Here is a 16,015-nt window from a genome sequence, read left to right on the forward strand (position 1 = left end):
GTACGGTTGCGCCGCACTTCTGTCCCATGGTCAGGCTGCACCATGTATGACCGTGGCCCGTTGACAGGCTGGGTTACGATACCAGGTTCCCACAGGTGCGTGGTCGGGCTGCGGATGCCGACGTGCTGACCAGGAACTAGGGGGCGGAGAGACTGCGCTCGCTGGTCATGGTGTACTTTCTGCTGGTCCTGCCGTTCCTCGAGCTTCTGTCGGATGGCCTCGTCCCGAGTGTCGCGCTGGTGTTTGCGAGGCAGGTTGTCCTGTACCTGACGACCGAACAGCATCTCGGCCGGCGACGGTAAGCCCTGGCACACTGGGGTGGCGCGAATGCACAGCAGTGCTAAGTGCGGGTCGGTCCCGCTCTCCCTTGCCTTCTCGAGAGCTCTCTTAGCGATCTTGACTTGCGATTCGATAAACCCGTTACTCTGCGGGTGATGTGGCGACGACGTACTGTGGCGGAATCCATATTCGGCAGCAAACTCCGCGAACAGATGGCTGCTGTATTGCGGCCCGTTGTCCGACTTCAGCACGGCTGGGATGCCGTGCTCACCGAAAATCTCCTTGAGGTGCTGGATGATGGCCCTGCTGGTCGCTTGTCCGGCAGGCAGCTTCCGGGTGATAAAGTACTTGGAGTAGTAGTCGGCGGCAATGAGGTATTCTGACCCGCCGAGGTAGAACAGGTCCGTGCCTAAGGTGTGCCATGCCCTTGGCGGAATATCGGGCTGCGTCAGTGGTTCCTTGGCTTGACTGCTCTGGTGGCGCTGGCACGTCGTGCAAGATGAGACAGTTGCTTCGATATCCTTGTTGATGTCCTTCCAGAAGACGGACGTTCTGGCTCGCAGCTTGGTCTTCTCTATGCCTTGGTGGCTGGCGTGCAGCTTGCTGAGGATTTCCCCCCTCATTGGCGGGGGAATCAGGACGCGACTGCTCTTCAGGATGAGACCGTCCTCGGTGCTCATCTCGTCGCGGAAATTCCAGTACGGGAGCAGAATTGCCGGCACCGCGCTCCTCTCTGATGGCCAGCCACTGAAGATCATCTCCTTCAGTGCTGACATCTCGGCGTCTTTAGCCGACTCCTCGCGGATCCTCGTCATCGCTGCATCGCTGAATTGCGGGAACACGGCGTGTACACTGACGTCGAGGTCCTCAATTGGCTCTGTTTCCTCTGGCGACAGTCGGGATAGCGCGTCTGCGATCGGAATGTCCTTTCCGGGGCGGTACTTGATGGTCATGTCGTACGGCTGCAGCTTCAGCAGCATGCGCTGTAGACGCGGCGGGGCTGCGCGGAGGTGCTTGAGCTTGATTGACTCCAGCGGCTTGTGGTCGGATTCTACTGTGAATGACTGACCGAATAGGTAGGTGTGAAATCTTTCACACCCGTATACGACAGCTAAGAGCTCACGCTCAATATTGGCGTAGCGAGACTCCGTCTCGGTAAGCTTCTTGCTGGCGAATGCAACAGGCTTGTCGTCCTGCAGCAGAGTGGCGCCGAGACCTTTCATGGAAGCGTCGACTTGTAGTGTCGTTGCCTTGCCTGGGTCAAAGTAACTGAGCGTTACTTCTGTCGAAATGGCGGCCTTGACCTTGTCGAAGGTGCGCTGGTGGCTGTCTGTCCAGGCGAACGGTGTATCTGGCTTGGTCAGCTCACGCAGGTGCGCGGTCAGTGTGCTGGCATTCGGTATGAACGGGCTCATGTACGTGACTAGCCCGAGGAACGTCTGGAGCTCGTCCTCGTTCTCGGGGTGCTCCATCTGCTTCAGCGCTGAGACCTTCTTCGGGTCGGGCTGTATTCCGTCAGCGCTGCAGATGATGCCGAAGAACTTGATCTTGTCCTCTTTGATGCGGCATTTGTCTGGGTTCAACTTGAGACCAGATTGTTCGCAGCGAACCATCATCTGGTGCATGTTGAGATCATGGTCCTCGTCTGACGTCCCGTATGTGACGATGTCGTCTGCGATGCCGGTGACGCCTGAGCACCCTTCGAACGTCTGGTCGATCCTTGCTTGGAAGACATCTTGCGACATCTTGAGGCCGAATGGCATGCGAAGGAATCTGTAGCGCCCGAATGGTGTGTTGAAGGTGGTGAGGTAACTGGATTCGTCGTCGAGCTCCACATTCCAGTACCCACATTTGACGTCGACGATCGAGAACACTTTGGCACCTCTCAACTTCGGGGTGATCTCCTCAATGGTGGAGACCACGTGGTGCTCTCGCAGGATGGCGTGATTGAGGTCCTTGGGGTCTAGGCACAGGCGTAGCTTGCCATTGTCTTTGAGGCGGAACACGAGGCTGTTCACCCATGCTGTTGGTTCGCCTTCCTGGATCTTGGTGATGATGCCGTTCTGGATCATGTCCTCCAGCTCCGTCTTGATCTCGTCTCTCAGTGCGATGGCGTGGAGGTGGCGTGGAGGGTGTACAACCGGGACGACGTTGGGGTCCACCGTGATGTGGTACTTGCCTGGGAATTTCCCAATGCCATCGAAGCACTTCGGGTATTGCTTCATCAGGTCGTCCTTGTCTCGGATGCTCGTTGGCTTCTCCTGGACAGCGCAGTTCAGCGTGACTAACTGCAGGGCTGTCGCTGTCGGGAGGCCGATGATAGCAGTGCCAGGGCAGTCCGTGATGTAGAAGTCAGCGAGTTGACTCTTGCCATCGTAAGAGCACGGAATAGGACGGGTTCCGCATTGCTTTATCTTGGATCCGCCGTACGCTGTGAGGGTGGTACTTGACGGCTTCACGGACTTCGGCTTTGGGTATCCGTTTGGTCCGACGTGCTGGGGAAACATTTGGCAGAACACTCTCAGCGGCAATATGTTGCCCTGGGCGCCCGTATCCACCTTGGCTCTCAAGGTGGCCGGTCTGTTGGTGTTGTCCAGGCTGACATTGAGGGTCGCAAACACCTCTCGCTCTAGTGGCGGTTGGTGACGCTCGACGCTGTCGATGATGACGGCGTCGAAATGCAGTGCGTCGAAGCGTCTCCGTGGGCTGGGGCTCCTCTGGGGGTAGCGCTCCCGCGGGCTGGGGCTCCTCTGGCGCCAGCGTCCGCGTTGCTGGCCCCTTCCATGTGCCTCGTCTCTCCCCTGCGAACGGCATACGTTTGCCCAGTGATTCGCCTTCCCGCATTTGTTGCAGGTGGAGCCGTGCGCTGGGCACTTGCTTGGGTGGTGGGTTCGTCCACATTTGCCGCAGTCTGTGTGTCCCACAGATTTGGAAATGGCGTGAACCGTTTCAGGTAGACGGCTGCTGCTGGTGGCGGTGGACAGCTGCTCCATGTGGCGCTGTGTTGCTTCATAAGTACGGGCCTTGTCAAGCGCTTCGTCCAGAGTCAAATCACTACCACCCTCCAGCAGGCGTTCTTGCACTTTCGAGTGCTTCGTCCCCACGATTAGCTGTTCTATCAGGCGATCGTTAGTCTCCTGAGCGTCCCTGAACTTGCACTTGGACGTCTTCTTCTTACACCTCGCAAAGAAATCATCTACAGACTCGTCGGGTTGCTGGCGGTATTTCTGAAGCTCAAACCGAGCCAGTCGTGCATTTACCCGTGGCTGCAAATGCTTATTAAATTTCTTGAAGACGGCAGCTACTTTGGATTTGTCGCTTGCATTATCCCACTCGAAACTATTGAAAGCATCAACACCAGTTCTCCCGATCCATAGCATGACATAGGCGACCTTTTCCTTGTCGGACTTGTCGGAAAAGGGCCCTTGGAAAACTAGAAGGCAGTATTGTTGGAACCGCTCGAATTCATCAGGTAAATCTGCGGCTTGCCAATCCATCGACGGCGGGGTAAATCCGGCTGCTTCTGCCATTTTACCTCTTGCACCGGTGGCGCTACTGCGACAATTCTAGGGCATTTATTTAGTTTACTTCTGACACCATGTTTCGGGGTAAACAAGTTAGTTGTTTACGATAGGATTATATTCTCACTTGGCCATTGTAGGCAAATCATAAGGACGCGACATCTAAAGGATCCTGCATGAAAGTAGGCAGCTGCGAGATGCGTATCTCGCGCATGCTCTTGCATGGCTACGTAATGCATTACATCATAATACAACAATCTCTACGCAGAGAGGAAACTACACACACACACACACACATGCCTATACTCATTAGCCTATAGTATTCACAGAGACTGGTAACATAGTGGTAAACTGGTAATAATCATAGACATGTACATGCAGTTACAGTACTGCAGCCAGACATGCTGCCATCATGCAGGCGCCTCACCTTGATGCCAGTGAATTCCGGCACAGGAAACGCCGCTGGCGTGTTGAACGTGGGCCGCTTCAGCTTCAGATTGGGTACGCTGCTGAACGTGTCTTGAACTAGCCGCTCCAGTGTGTTGAGTGACTCCTTGCCAAGAACAGCCAGTGTCATCTACCGTCGACGCGTCAAGCAGTAGATACAATACCAGTACAACATTGCAGTCAAGAACGTGAGAGCATTCACACACTGTTAAGTGTGCATTCAAAGTAAAGTTAGTGTTACACCCATATTCTCAAGGTATGCAGTTTTTTATTTATTTTATTTATTTATTTTTCACCATTATTCACAACCCCAACTCGTAAAATAAATAATTGTGTGGACAAAAACAAACAGCTACTGAGCAGGGGCTGCAGTTACGGATTGTACGTTGTTGTTCATTCACTCACAAGGAGGAGAAGAGAGCAAAGGCAGTGTGAGTAGGCGCACAGCTTACCATGAATACCTACGCCGTGCTGTGCTATTCATGTGTGCTAAACTGTACCCATACTACACTAGTGCTGTGTGACTGCCTAGTGGTCACTGACTCCACTATAGAATAGCAGTAGTGTACGGTTTTTCTCACTCGGCTAGAACACCAGGGACCATGTGAGAGCGTTGCAGAGGCATACTGTGATCTTGCGAGGAAAAGAACAAAAGGCAAGCTGGTCCGGCCTGGCATGTTCTCATTCCTTGTCAATCTACGCTGGAACGAAATGTATTTTGGGAAGTCCCAACCCATTCTTTAGCACTTCAGGCAAAACAAGGCGAATTTTAACTGCCCTATTCAGCCTGAATGCTGGCGTGCAGAATGATCTTTCAACTAACGACCAGCTTCTAAGAACTCTGGTAAGCATAATGGAACTGCCCACTCACCAAATTGGCAGAGTAGTACGTCTTGTGGAAAGTGACAAGCTTCTGATGTATGCCTGTGATGTTGAGGCTGTCAATCGTCCCTGTCGTAAAGCGATGGTAGGGATGTTCTGGGTTTGCAGTTGTCATGAGCACCTACAACAAAGCATCAGCAACATCAGAAACGAGCAAACTGTTGTCAGAGTTGGACTTAAACAAAAGATCTCTTGATCGTAATCACACACCACAGATAGAGCGACCCGATGTGATATCGTTCACAGAGCAAATGGTTGAGAGAGAACTAGAGGATGAAATTCTCGGAACAAAGGAATACGATCATACAGAAAACCACCTTGAAAGGGGAAGTACACCCTAAAATCAAATTTTCACCAGTTGTAGTCTTCTGGGTGCTGAGTCGAATGGTCTTGGTCCGAGGACACTGAGACGCTCCCTTCCTCCTTTATTCCCAATCGAACTCGCGCACTTCCACCGAAACTGGGTGACTGCGCCCTACTAGATAGGGATTTGTATGGAAAAAGTCACTAAAAACGCCGTTTCGTTCTTATAAAAGCACGGATGACCGCGATTGGTCCATATGTTGTAGTCTTGTGGCCGCTGAGTCGACTGGTTTTGGTCCGAAAAGGCTGCGATGCAGCGTTCGGCCCTTATTCCCAATCGAACACGGTTGAGTGAGCGGTCACGTGCTCATGCGTACACCAGTCGCCTGGTCACCGTGCCTGCAGAGTACAATTTTCACATCAAGATTCAACTCAAAGGTTCAAAGCAGCGAGTCGTAAGAGGCTTTTACGACTCCCTGGTTCAAAGGTTCAACTCGAGTGACATAAACGGGCCCAAACAGGCTGTAAATGAGCACGTGACCGCTTACTCAACCGTGTTCGATTAGGTATAAGGGCCGAATGCTGCATCGCAACCTTTTCGGACCAAAACCAGTCGACTCAGCGGCCAAAAGACTACAACATATGGACCAATCGCGGTCATCCGCGCTTTTATAAGAACGAAACGGCGTTTTTAGTGACTTTTTCCATACAAATCCCTATCTAGTGGGGCGCAGTAACCCAGTTTCGGTGAAAGTGCGCGAGTTCGATTGGGAATAAAGGAGGAAGGGAGCGTCTCAGCTTCCTCGGACCAAGATCATTCGACTCAGCACCCCGAAGACTACAACTGGTGAACATTTTATTTTAGGGTATACAGTCAACTTCGCTAATAACGACTGCGGATATAACGACAATTCGCGAATAACGACCGAATTTCCATGCCCAGAGCAAAGTCCCATCTAACTGTATACATTTAACTTCGGATATAACGACTATCTGAATAACGACAATTCGCGTATAGCGACATGCTTTTAGTGCCCCGTGGTCATATCCACTGCTTGAATAACGACTTTCTGGGCTTTTGACAGCTATTTCAAGTACATGTACCCGTCATGCAGAAGTACCAGAACCTACGGTGCACTGGTGATGGATATTATTGCACACATGCAAGAAAATGCAGCCAAGGGGGGGGGGGGGGGGTTTTCTTCCTTTTTTATGTTGGCTTCAAAATTGTTGGATTTACCAGCACACCTATGTATACAATGTACATGTAGTTGTACATGATTGTACAGTAATCATCATACATGTACATGTCTCTGGCCCTGTAGATGGCTCAAAAAGGCATATTTTTCAATTGATTTCCCTTGCATATTGAATTTTTAGTTCCTTTCAACTGCAATATGAAAATAACTGAGTACACATCGACATAGAGCAAGAAAAGAGCTTGATTTTGATATGCATATCATACTATACAAAATATGGGTTCACATATATTCAAATGGGACTTCGGTTATAAGGACACTTCGCGAATAAGGACACTTTTCTGATGCCCCGCCGAGTGTCGTTATGCGCAAAGTTGACTGTACTTTCCCTTTAAGCAAGGGATAAAATGCCACAGCAGGGAGATCATCAAGGGAAGAGCAGCGGTGTTCAAATAAACGCATGTTCAAAGGGCTGTCGAAAATGCATCTCGCTGTAGTTGTACAGCTTACTAAGTAGCTGACAAAAATAAAATAAATGAAACATCCTCTCCAGAAGATGAGGAAAAGAAATGATGAACAATGGCGAAGGCAGACCGGGGTCAGGAAAATGAAGGAAGTTAAATGTGAGCAACAGGAGCAGGCGACAATAAAAAGTATGGGGAACATGCTAATCACACATGGTACCATGCAACATCCAGTCTGAACAATCCCAATCAGGAATCTACCTCTCTGTCTCCACTCACCTGTCTGAATCGCAGATAGTCGTTGTTGAGGCGTTTCCTGAACTCGGAGTCCACTGCCTGCATCTCGCGCTGCCCAGCGCCAGCATTTAGTGTTGGAGCGATAAAGAACTGTGCAAACCTGGCCAATACAGAGGGGGAGGCGCAGTAAAATCCACAGTGAGGGGGAGCTGTGTGCTCTTCCTATCATACAAAGGAAGCATGTAGAGTGTAGAGATGTGCTATGCGATGGGAAAATCTGCCATCGCGCACCCTGCAGACTGTAGATTCACATTCTTGCGGGTCATGTACTTCTGACATGCACCATAGCCCCCTCTTACGTGAAGCATGCATCACAGGGCCGAGAACAAATCATCCCGGTGACAATCAGGCACCACAACACGTGGCAATATGAATTCAACCCGACACATTACAACATGCACACATCAAAGAAATCACACCACTTACCTATCAAAAGCTTCCGAAAACACATCCAACTTGCCACTTGCGGAGAAATAGAAATTTGTATTCTCGTATATTGTATATGCATTCTCGATTCCCGCGTGCTTGGACAGGAATCGCCGGTATTCACCTTCAACCGGATACTTTTTGGTTCCTAAGAAAAGCATGTGCTCCAGGAAATGTGCAAGGCCGGGGATGTTTTCCGGATCACTCCTGCATAGCAGAGCAACAAAGGAATATACCAATCACTCATTTAGTCATGGTTCTGGAACAAAACAGGAATGTTGCCAGTCCTGTAGCACAGGGGGGGGGGGGGGGGTATGTCAGCGGTGCGGGCATCACTGATCAATGGTGATGTGCGGACGTAAAGGCACCAAGTATCAACTCATCAGAAACATTAATTTTCCTCTGCATGCCTGCAGCATGACATCTATATCCTCATGATGTGCTGAAGTCAAGTGTCGTTCAGGTTTCCAGTGTCCATCGTTCCAAGTCTGCATTGAGTCGGAAGTCACAGCCAGCCATGCATATGCAACCACCCATACACAGACTTGAAGTGTTCAGAAGAAGCAAAGCGGCGGTTTAAAACATATTCCTGTCGGTCATTGCTTACAATTTCTTGACACGGGCCAACAACAGAATAACACTATAATTATAGGAGTAAACATTGGCTGAGTCTTACCAGCTGCCGACTCCGACATCCAGGGATGCAGCAGATTTTGATGCATGGGGATCTGACACAAGCAGAACTCTAATGCCATTGTGAAGTTTGAGATACTTATATGTGCGTAATGCAACTACACCTGTTTGATAAGAACAAAAATACACGCACGCGTGCACACACACACACACACACACACACACATTACATACAGTACACACGCACGCACGCACACGCACACACACACACACACACACACACTCACACACACACACACACACACACAAACACACACACACATTGGTAATCTGGGTTTTTTTGATACACTAATTTCAGATATTTTAGGTGCTCAAAACTTTAGGTATGAGGTCAAAAGACCGGGCTAGATGAACAGAAAGTTTAGGTACAGAGAAGCAGTTCCCTATCGGATGACTTGTATGTGTGTCAGTGGTTGTGCGGCTATTGACATTTCACTTGATTTTGGTAAAAAAAGAGATGCACAGAAAGTACTGACAAACATAAACTGAGTACACTTTTAACAATCTTGTGGCATTACAGTATCCGAGGGGCCGTTTCTCTCAGACTCTCTCCTATCCCAGTGGGTGTATTGGTGACAACTGTGGCAAGCATGTGCCCCACAGTACAAGCACACAAGCTAGGAAGGACAAGAGTTTTGCATGATTGGTACACACCCATGCATATTGGGACAATGGTCTTAGGAAGTACATCTACACACGAAGGAGTAAGATACAGTGGGTGCAGCTGGGCAAGAGTGCTAGCACGTACATACACACACACACACAACACACACACACACACACAACACACACACACACATACTCACAAACACACACACTTCACAGTGCATACATACATATTACACACATGCACGACAGCAAAGTATATACAAATCTAAGTACGTCTTCTTTCATTGTACACATAATTCACTGCAATACATAATATTATATCTGCACGTGCACACACCTCGTGCACCTTTGGACCTTTGGAAAGCAACACACAAGTGCTGTCAATAACCATAACATGAAAATGGGCAAGTCGGATGCAGCAGCATAAGTGGCAAAGTGCCATGCTGCCCCCTAGGTCCCCCGTATAGTATGACAAACAAGTACACCAGGATGCATTGCACTTGGAGTGTTATCCTATCAGTTTATCACACACCCGATTGTCTTCAAAACAAAATTAGAGATGAGAACCTCAGCTGTACTACTACTGAAGTACTACTACAGCAGTAGAGTGTTATCATTCCACTAGTAGTAGTGGGCCACATGCTAAGGTGATCCAACCCTTGGCCTCACTTAGCCAGGACTGCTCTGTAACAGAACATAACTTCATAAGTAGGTCACAAGGTGGCCTAGGTGCTTATTCCCTTCAAGCAAGTGTCTACCCAATGAGGGTATACTCAGTATCAGCCAATGTATCACTAGTTTACTGCGGCACACGTTCTACTGACTAGAAACAGGCCCATGGTAGCCATAATGATAAAGACAGCATGGTCGTTCTGTACTCGCAGGAAGGCGACATTGGAAACAAGATGTGTTTCATCACTGTCGTGCCATGCCATGCGCCATGATTCAAGAACACTGTCCTACTAGGATACATGCCATGCTACATGTACACTGCTAAGTTGAAGTAGCATATACTGCTGTGCATGAGCCACAAATAATTTTTTTAATTGCAACATTGAACAATGACAATGTTAGCAGAAAGACTATCCATGCTAAAATTAATTCTTGACCCAGCCATTGCTTATCGACACCCCAGAGTACAGAAAGCAGGTAAAACATGATGCCGGTGACTGTTCATAGTGAGTGACGCATATGATCAATTCCATCACTAGACAGTCAAGGTCATGATCGAAGGATACAGAGGCTGAGTAAGGACAAAGGTGGGATTGCCTTGCAACAGCAGTAGCTGGCGGTATATCAGTGTGGGTGGGCCCGCTGTGGCTATTGCTATCAGTGGGACACCACCCTGCCAAGCCTTACCCAATGATGGCACAACATCTGGCACCATCATGATCAGGAAACAGAGGACATCAGCAGTTCTCCCCTATCATTACCATCACGGACATACTGTAGTGCTGTTGGTACCTCACCACTTCACTCGCCCTTGCATCCCACTGTGACTGGTCAGGCGTCCCTAGCATACTACTAGTACTACAGCTGTAGTAGCTGCTCAGGCCAAAGGAAAATCCTCTCAAGCTGCTCTCACACTGTCACAGTGGGATCTCCTCTGGGGATAAATGGAGAACTATTTTGGGGGACTGGCCCGGACTCTTGCAACGACTTGCAGCTAACATAATTATCGATCACTACAGAGTTTATCCATATACTGAAGTACTTGCGAAAGAGTGTGATCATTTTCAATGTTTCTTGGGCTGCTTTACACGTCGGGTTTGGGGTTTGTTGCGCATCTGCCTGGGTGCATCAAACCTTCATGCACATGTCAATACATGCACATAGTCATGTTGCCACCTCCGAAATTGAGGAAACGGCAGTTAGATGGGCTGGGAATGTTGGTATGCACATGAGGAAATCAGTGTTCCTTGGATTACCCTTACACTACAAAGTAACAGTGTGTGTTAGTTACAGACGTATATCTCTTTGCGAGTACAGTCCTGAATTAAAGTCAACACGGAACTTGTGCCGCACACAAAACACTACAATCAGACCAAGTCACACTAACACTTGTTCTGCACAACGGCCTATGAGGGTTGAAGCGGAAACATTGCTGCTCTGCTAGCATGGGTCTCCTAGTCATTTCGCTCATTGGCATTGCTCTGTCACTGGTAGTGAAATAATAATTAGTTGAATTGATGAAACCCTGGGTTGCCTCTGGAGTCTGAATCGACTTTGGCACAGACCAAAACTATTACTTCTTGCTCATTAATCCGACTAGCCAAGCGATAATGTCGTCTCCACTACCGAATGGCTAACGAATGACAAATCCAACAGTTTAGGAAAAAGCAATTTGCTCAACCATGGCAGAATACGAACAGTGAATATTGCAATACTCATCTTTTACGCTTTCAGCACGCCTCCCCTATCAATCGTTTAGCCTTCAATACAAGGTTTACACACACGTGGGTAGCCGCAACTCGTGTCACAGAGATGAACCACTTCTTACCTGTATTTGAGGAGAAAATAACCGCTATGAACCAGCACAGCAGCGGTCTGGGATCCATAGCCGACTGGAAGAAGTTGTTTGAACTGGCATTCACGCCAGCTTCTCGCTTCGTCCTTCTTCCAGCTGAGGAAACGACAGCTCTGCAGGCTGCAGAACGGACTCGTTCTACGCTACACTACAGCGAGGCAACCTGCATCACCAGATCACCGGCATCCAGAATATCGCACCGTCTGCAAACTTGCATACGGACACCAACACTCCAGACTCAGTCTTGACTCTGCAGCCAGTGGAGATGCCGCCGCTGAACTGGCGAGTTGTTGACGTCTGTACGGCCGGTGTAAACGACTGAGCTGATCAAACACTGGTACAGCATCCCGTGCTCCAGGTAGAGATCGGTCGTCCTCTTCAAAACACCGCTTGTCCGCGGTACTTCGAGGGTGTTGACTGCATGCTAGCAGTAGACCGTAGCAGATAATGACTATGTAGACGTAGTCCAGACTCGCTGAGTTTGCTTGGCTCTCTGTTATCGTATGTCACCACTGGTCACTGCTTGTCTGTGCTGCATTGCATGTCGGAGTTTCCGGTGAGATATAACTATGTCTAGCCCTCGCGATTTACGCGATTTCTCACCTCCAACTCCTTATACAATTCCCACTTCACTACACAATTTTCCATTGCTTGTGAAATGGGAAACTATGCCCAGTATGCGACTACGAGTAGATCTACGAGCTAGCTCAGGCCCGGGCAGATATCGTGTGCCGACGGTGTGGGCTAGTGTCCACTCACACTCACAAGAGTCACACTCACACTGACAGTCTGTGTGGACTGACGCAGACTCAGTGACCACTGCATGCCACTGCCTGGTGACAGTGACACTCAGACTAGACTAGTCAGTGTCCTGGTGTCGTGGCAGTGACAAAGGATAGAGAACGTAGTCTACCGATATACAGAATGACTGTCAGTCAGTGTAGTGTCTGGCTAGCTAGCTGGCTGTCTGTGCACTGACAAGACTGGCTGTTCATGTTCCTGCCTGCGCCTGCACGGCCATGTGCACGACTGCACGTAGATCTATGTAGAGAAAAATGCATTGCAAGATTCTCTTTTGCTGCATTTGGCAGTGCTCAGTGGTGTTTGGCGGAACACGGTGACGGCTCTCTGTCACCTGCAAGAAGGATGTAGCCACTCCTATCCTTATGCTCCAACACTGCGCTAGTAGTATACTATAAGTATAGCCGGTACTGGTAGTACTGTAGACCTACCAGGGTACGAACTGCGGGTAGGCCAACAAGAACAAAATTAAAAAAATTGTATTTAAAAATCCAAAAGTCATTGATTCGCCTGAAGTCATTTTAATCCGCGATATTCATGTTAAAACAAAATGGCGTCACGATTTATTGAAAGTGGTATAGTTGGTGGTACGAGTGTTCAAAACCATTTGAACTTCATACTGTTCGTCTTCTTTTTGACATGCTCTCTTTCCATCGTCCTTAGCTTTTGTTTGTTGAGAGCTGTTTTGGCTTTCTCCTATACCTCTGGGGGATGCCAAGTGATGGTTTTGAGAGGCTGGTGATGGCTGTGAGCGAGAGTTTGCCGATCGGCGTCGTCCTCGCTATAGCGATGAAAATACTAGTTACTGCGCACCTGGCAGATATCACAACACGTCGGAGCGTCCAGGAGCAAAGGAATCTTGGGTTTTCACTGGAATCTAGTTCCTCCAGCATCGTGTAGCCCGCCGTCGGTGAATGGCGGTCCAGAAAGGTCGAACCTGGTCTTCTGCAGCATCTCGCAGTCCTGCGAGGCACACTGAATACGCCTGTCATGTATTCTACAAATAAAAATCACGAAGTAGTGGACTTTACAGTGATGAGTCTATCCTGTATGCTGCAAAAGACGCAGGAAATGTGACTGGTGTCTGTACACTCAGTGACTGGACGCCAACACCCCAGTCTTCTCCTGCAGGATCTGTTTGACATTGACATTATGCAGTAGGTCGGCATTTACCTGGTTTGGCAGCTATCGTAATAGTATCTGCCTGGTTGGATGTAGCAGGTTGGTGTTTGCTCGTCGTCCAGTCCAGAATTTTCTTGTAACTCACGGTGGAGTACGCGCAGAGTTTGTGATCATCCCTGTTCACTTCAATATTATCAAACACAACGTTCCCTTTGTCACTCATCTTATCCCGAGTACTGAATTTGCTGACAATATTGCACCACACTTGTCACAACCTACCGCCACTGCTGGCGGTGGCGACTGGTTCGTCAATGGCGGTGACCAGGCTGACTGACTAGCTTCGAGACAGCGGCCTCGTTGTCAACCCCGCGGCAGCCTAAAGGTTGATTTTATCGATCCAGCCTCAGCGCCATGTTGACGATGCCCTAGTGACTGTGTGTCATGGATTGCCTTGCCATCAGCGGTCATTGCCGTCCACCTTGGTGCAGCCCTCAACAACTGGCTCAGCCCATGGGAGTCTCAAGTGGACAAAGTTGTTGCCAAAGTAGCTCAGAAGATTGGTGCATCGTGGTGTAGGTGAGCACATAACTAGGACTTCCCAGCGCCTATTTGTCCAGGCTGCGATACTATGTGACATGCTGTACTGCACATTCTTTTCAGCACTGCAAGGCCGGCAGCTGGACCGACTGCAGGGGCCGCGCACATGCAGGCCGCCTGTTGCCAGTGCAGCATTCTGGAACGTTCCTTCCTTCTGAGATCCGTGGAATAATAACTTTCTTTGCTTCAAAGCAAGTTGCTTACCTTTCTGTTGTGCTCCCAGTGTCCTTACAACAATAACCTACAGCAATGTTTTATTTTCCTTTCCATTCCCCAACCAATGAATACTACGATGTCGATTCTATTTCTGAATACTTTAGTGTGTGCCCGCGCACGCACGTGTGTGTGTGTGTGTGTATACCTCACTCGCCACTCGAAGTTCTGTTCCCCATCACTGGAACACTGCCTGTTCTTTCAGGACCTGCCATCATCTGCGGATGGGCATTCAATGATTGTATTGTGTGTGTGTTTCAATCAGAATCAGATCCGCTATCGTTGCTATAAGAGAAAATCTGTGGGTTCACATCCAGTGCATTTGTAGATTTGCGTGCTTTTCTCGCCACGGGCGCATACATGGGACATTGTGTGTGTGTGTGTGTGCGTCTGTGTGTATGGGGATATTGTCTGTATCGGCTTTTGGTACTACTAATGTTCAGGTCTGTGCTTGCATGTGTGAACATGAAATTGTTCGGTTCTGTGCATGCTATTGCTTTGTTGTATATTAATGTGTTCCTCTATCTGCAGTCGCCTTTAACCTTCGGTCAAGTTAACGTTTATTGTGCTCTATTTATCGTGCGAATCACAATAAACAATAATAACACAAGTCGTGCTAGAGTGACGACATGTGCGTGTAGTAGGGTTGATGCGATGGGACGTTATAATTAGGTGGAACAGAACACACATTGGGCAGATTGATTGGGCATCATTGATTGTGCTCAGTCTAAACAGTGAACATAATAATTATCTCCAGTGACAGACTGTAGCGGCTAGCCTCCAATAGGTAGCTGGCACTAGTCGCTACTGCTTGTTTGACAGGTGCCGCCAGAACCCCTGTTGTGTCATGCTATAGTATAGATGCACATGCCCTATTCTGGGGCATACTGAGGTACTTTGATTTTGTTGACTGCATGTAGACAGCATCCAATAGTAGTACACGTAGACCTTGGCTCTTTGTAGGTCAACCACCATCGCATGGATCGATCGGTGACTATGCACTTGGAGGTTGGAATAGCCCGCGCTGAACAGATCTTGCCATGGCCCAGGGAGTGTGCTCGCTTACTCGACTATCCCGGTTTTAGTTAACCAGCATGAGTGGTGCAATTTGTCCATACCATGTTGCGAGCTCACAGTTGTTTGGGCAGGTTTTGAGCTGCACCACGAAACAAAGCGAAATAACGGGGCGACTGTAGAGCAAGGAAGCGGCGAGACGGCACTTCCAGGACGAGACAGGCAGTAGAGATGTGTTCACAGCACGAGAAACCTCTCAAACCCTGCCGGTACTCCACAGTTACAAGAAAATGTCGGACTGGACGACGCGCCAATGCAAACCTGCTACATCCACCCAGGCAGATAGCTGCCAAACCAGGCCAATGTCGACCCACTGCATACCGGTATGTCAATGTCAAACAGATCGATGAGGAGAAGACTGGGATGATATTGGCGTCCAATGTACGGACACCAGTCACATTTTTTGCGTCTTTTGTAGCATACAGGATAGACTCATCACTGTAAAGTCCACTACTTCGTGATTTTTATTTGTAGAATACATGACAGGCGTATTCAGTGTGCCTCGCAGGACTGCGAGATGCTGCAGAAGACCAGGTTCGACCTTTCTGGACCGCCATTCAC

At 49.0% G+C, this 16,015-nt stretch overlaps 1 protein-coding gene across 1 annotated transcript in view; it reads right to left on the reverse strand.

The window, feature by feature from the left end:
• Positions 1-12,077, reverse strand: part of LOC135808966 (uncharacterized) — a 19,255-nt gene extending 7,178 nt beyond the window's left edge. The window contains exons 1-6 of the mRNA XM_065322216.1: positions 11,621-12,077; positions 8,495-8,615; positions 7,819-8,025; positions 7,375-7,492; positions 5,119-5,250; positions 4,228-4,377 (exon numbers count right to left, since the gene is read on the reverse strand). Coding sequence (XP_065178288.1) covers positions 4,228-4,377; positions 5,119-5,250; positions 7,375-7,492; positions 7,819-8,025; positions 8,495-8,615; positions 11,621-11,678 — 786 coding nt within the window. The 5' untranslated portion in view covers positions 11,679-12,077. The remainder of the gene's footprint in view (positions 1-4,227; positions 4,378-5,118; positions 5,251-7,374; positions 7,493-7,818; positions 8,026-8,494; positions 8,616-11,620) is intronic.
• Positions 12,078-16,015: the final 3,938 nt, after the last annotated feature.

This window comes from Sycon ciliatum, chromosome 2 (assembly GCF_964019385.1).
Source record: "Sycon ciliatum chromosome 2, ocSycCili1.1, whole genome shotgun sequence".
In the NCBI taxonomy this organism is placed as follows: Eukaryota; Metazoa; Porifera; class Calcarea; order Leucosolenida; family Sycettidae; genus Sycon; species Sycon ciliatum.